This window comes from Octopus bimaculoides, chromosome 1 (assembly GCF_001194135.2).
Source record: "Octopus bimaculoides isolate UCB-OBI-ISO-001 chromosome 1, ASM119413v2, whole genome shotgun sequence".
NCBI classification, from domain to species: Eukaryota; Metazoa; Mollusca; class Cephalopoda; order Octopoda; family Octopodidae; genus Octopus; species Octopus bimaculoides.
Window position 1 is genome coordinate 71948068 of NC_068981.1, and position 3785 is coordinate 71951852.

The window sequence follows — 3785 nt, forward strand, 5'->3', positions numbered from 1 at the left end:
AGAGAGAGAGAGAGAGAGAGAGAGAGAGAGAGAGAGAGAGAGAGAGAGAGAGAGAGAGAGAGACAGAGAAAGAGAGAGTGCTGAATCTCTTATCTGGTTTCCAGAAATCCAGGAACACCATGCAATTATACAGCACCCTGTATTGAGTAAACCAACCTTGTTTTTGAAATTTGTTAATTTTTTAAGTGGATTGATTGAGATTAAACATTCTCCGCTTTAGAATAGCATTGAATTGTACCTGTATCCGTTAAATAAAATTACGCTCTTTACTTTTGTTCATTCAATTTTCTAATTTTCAGCCTATTAATATTAGATATGGTATACAATGTAATCAGTTGTGTATTTTATCGGCATTTTTTTTTTCACATACAGGGCGTAAAAGTTTCTTCAAGATGACGAACATACCATTTTTTTCTTCTTACATTGATAAAAAGACAAAAAGTTTCGAAAGTGTACAATGAATGGGTGTAGATGAGTGAATTTATTCTCAGTATTATAAAGCTCTCATTTTGTGGTTCTGAAGGGACCAGCAGATTTGAACTCAGAACAAAAACAAGGTTTTATTGTAGTATTTCAGCATTATTTCTGTTCACAAATCTTGGCTGCATATCGCCGCTTAGATCGACTATAGTACCTGACTGATAAAGCATGAGATTAACTCCATCGGGATTTGAACTTTAAACGCAAAAGGTTATTAAAAACCGCAAAGCAATTTGTATGAGATACAAACGTAAAATATTAATTGCAACAAATAGAGGTTGATTATAGTAAGTTACTTCCCTTAAGTGATAACATGTTTCAGAGTCACTTCCCTTGCATTAATGTTAGAAGATTATATTTTAGTACAAGTTTTACACGGATGTTTAAATTAATTATACCACTGCGAAAAAAAAATGTATAAAAGATGGAACAAAAACAAAAATTAGAAACTTCTTTGAATTCTGGTAGATCTCATAGATATCTGAAAATAAATTACATCGTCAGCCTTGATAGCCTTTTAAAAATCTTTTTGAAAATGTCCTGCTTCTGAGACTGGTGATCTTTTTACTGGAAGAAATAATACCGTAAGGTTTCTGAATAGTTCCTTTAAGAACATAAAGATGACTCCATAAACTTGCGCATAATAAAATATTGCACAAAAGAATATGGTCTTTTATTTTGTTCAACGTCTGCTATGATTTTTACAGAGATAGATCTGACTGAGATTAATGGAGGATTAAAGTTTTCATTTATCTCTTGAATCTTCCCATTAATTTTTCCATCTCTGATTAATTATACTTTTACCAAATGAATCAACTTGTGAAAGATCTGGAACGATCTATATTTTCTATTTCCTTCTTTTGCTAATTCATCTGTTTTCTTACATCCTTTGATATCTGTATGGCTAGCTATCCAAATTATTGTTACTTGTTTACTAATTTTCACTAAATAATTATCTATTTTTAGGAGAACACTCATACGTATTTTTTTCCTTCTTAATTTGATTTCTTTTTTTTTTCATTATTGAAATATTTCTAGGTTCAATAGTCCATTAATAAATAGAAAAAGCTAGTGTTACAATCAAGGGTAATACTTTTATGTGCTTTGACTAATCAAGAAAAATTTAAGTCAGAATTGCTTTTGAATGTATTTTGAATCAAAGTATTACAGTTCTCAAAATTGGTGCAATTGCTGTTTGAAATAGTTTCTCCAGAAACGAGTAGATTCAGTGAAGAAACTGAAGTAAATGGATTGCAATTATAACAACAAAATAAATAAAAAGACAATGAAAATCGATGCATAAATAATAAAATCTGTAATTAAAATCAGACACTGACATATGTAGATCAAAGACACATGCATACAACTTACGAGTCTGACTCTCCTCATTATTCTAGTAATAGACTAGGTGGTATCCAGATTGAACCTAATGTAGATGCCAAAGCAATATTCGAGACACATCAAAACTGGAAGAGAAGAAATTACATAGATTAGAAACAGTTCTTTCAATATTTCATTAATGGCTTATTACTATTTTTTTTTTTTTTTTAGTTTCAGTGTATTTCACAATATTTAAAGTAATGCTGTCTTATCTTTCCGAAAATTCAATAGATTATCTATAATCTGTAAAAGTAAACAAGATTAATTTAGATTAATCTTTATGGAAAACTCACACTTAATTCAACCACTTTTTGCTTGTATATTTATAAACATGTATTAAGATTTTTGCATATATTCTATGTATGCGTGTGCATGTGTATGTGTGTGCATGTGTATGTGTGTGCATGTGTATGTGTGTGTATCTGTGTATATCCATATCTGTCTATCTATCTATCTACATACATCCCGCCAACCCTCATTTATATATTTTACTCTTTTACTCTTTTACTTGTTTCAATCATTTGACAACGGCCATGCTGGAGCACCACTTTAGTTGAGCAAATCGACCCCAAGACTTATTCTTTGTACTTATTCTGGTGGTCTCTTTTGCCGAACCGCTAATTTATGGGGACATAAATGCACCAGCATCGGTTGTCAAGCGATGGTGGCGGAACAAACACAGACACACACACATACATATATATATTTATATATGTACGACAGGCTTCTTTCAGTTTCTGTCTCCCAAATCCACTCACAAAGCTTTGGTTGGCCCGAGGCTATAGTTGAAGACACGTGCCCAAGGTGCCACGCAGTGGGACTGAACCTAGAACCATGGATTTGGTAAGCAAGCTACTTACCACAAGAGCCACCCCTGCACCTATACAGCCACTCCTGTGCCTATATATATATATATATATATTCTTTTATTCTTTTACTTGTTTCAGTCATTTGACTGTGGCCCCTTTGTTGGACACATTTCCATGGAAGATTGCAGACGAACAACACTACTTATTATGACAGCAACGTTCCTTTACAACTATCACATGATGTCAAGACAGGGAGATGCAAAAATGTTCATGCACACACACACACACACACACATGCATGCACGGGCACACACACATGCACACATACACACACACACAGAGTCTATTCTCTCATTGTTATATGTTTTCCTATGCTAGCATGGGTTACAGTAATATATTATTGTGGAATTATTTTAGTGACAGGGAATTAGGGGCACAAAATCATTGCAGATGCTTTCCTGTCACTAACCCTTACCTCTTACTGGTTTAAGGAAATGACAACAATATATATAACTAGCTTAAGCCACACTGTGCAAACATTTAAGCTAGCTCCTGAGGTGGGCAAATTGGACCTGTGGCCCAAAACTAAGGAGCGCTATAATAATAAAGTATTTATTGGTACCCTACCAATATGGTATTACTTTAAATTCATTTTAAATGAAAAATTTGAAAGTTCACAAATTTTTGGAGTTCTTTTAAAATTTCAATTCTCAACTGTTAGCATATAACAAATCCTCATCCAGACCTGATCCCAATGTTGGATGTTGAGGACAGATTTTCAATCTCGGGATCATCCTGTTTCCAGATAGGTATAATGTGACTATGTAGAGCAGATGCAGACTGAGATACAGGGGCCCTGGACGGCCGGACAGAGAGAATTTTGCATTTACCATTATAGATATATACACTAAGAAGCACATAAATGTAAAACAAGGTGGGAAAAAATAGTACTCGAATACTGAAGTTAATGTAAGATGCTTTTATTAAAGCTAAAAGAATCTCCACAAACTGTTACTCAGAGTTTCACATTACTGTTCTTCAGAAAGTTGTGATAATCACAACTATCTGATGAATGCATATATATATATATGCATATATACTTTAATAAAAGTATAT

General features: G+C 33.3%; 1 protein-coding gene across 6 annotated transcripts in view; it reads right to left on the minus strand.

The window, feature by feature from the left end:
• LOC106879036 (uncharacterized) overlaps positions 1-3785 on the minus strand; it is a 231431-nt gene that overhangs the window by 146001 nt on the left and 81645 nt on the right. For all 6 annotated transcript variants that reach the window (XM_014928444.2, XM_014928441.2, XM_052967405.1 and 3 more), the window contains one exon: positions 1852-1946. In XM_014928444.2, the coding sequence (XP_014783930.1) occupies positions 1852-1869 (18 nt within the window). In that variant the 5' untranslated portion in view covers positions 1870-1946. The remainder of the gene's footprint in view (positions 1-1851; positions 1947-3785) is intronic.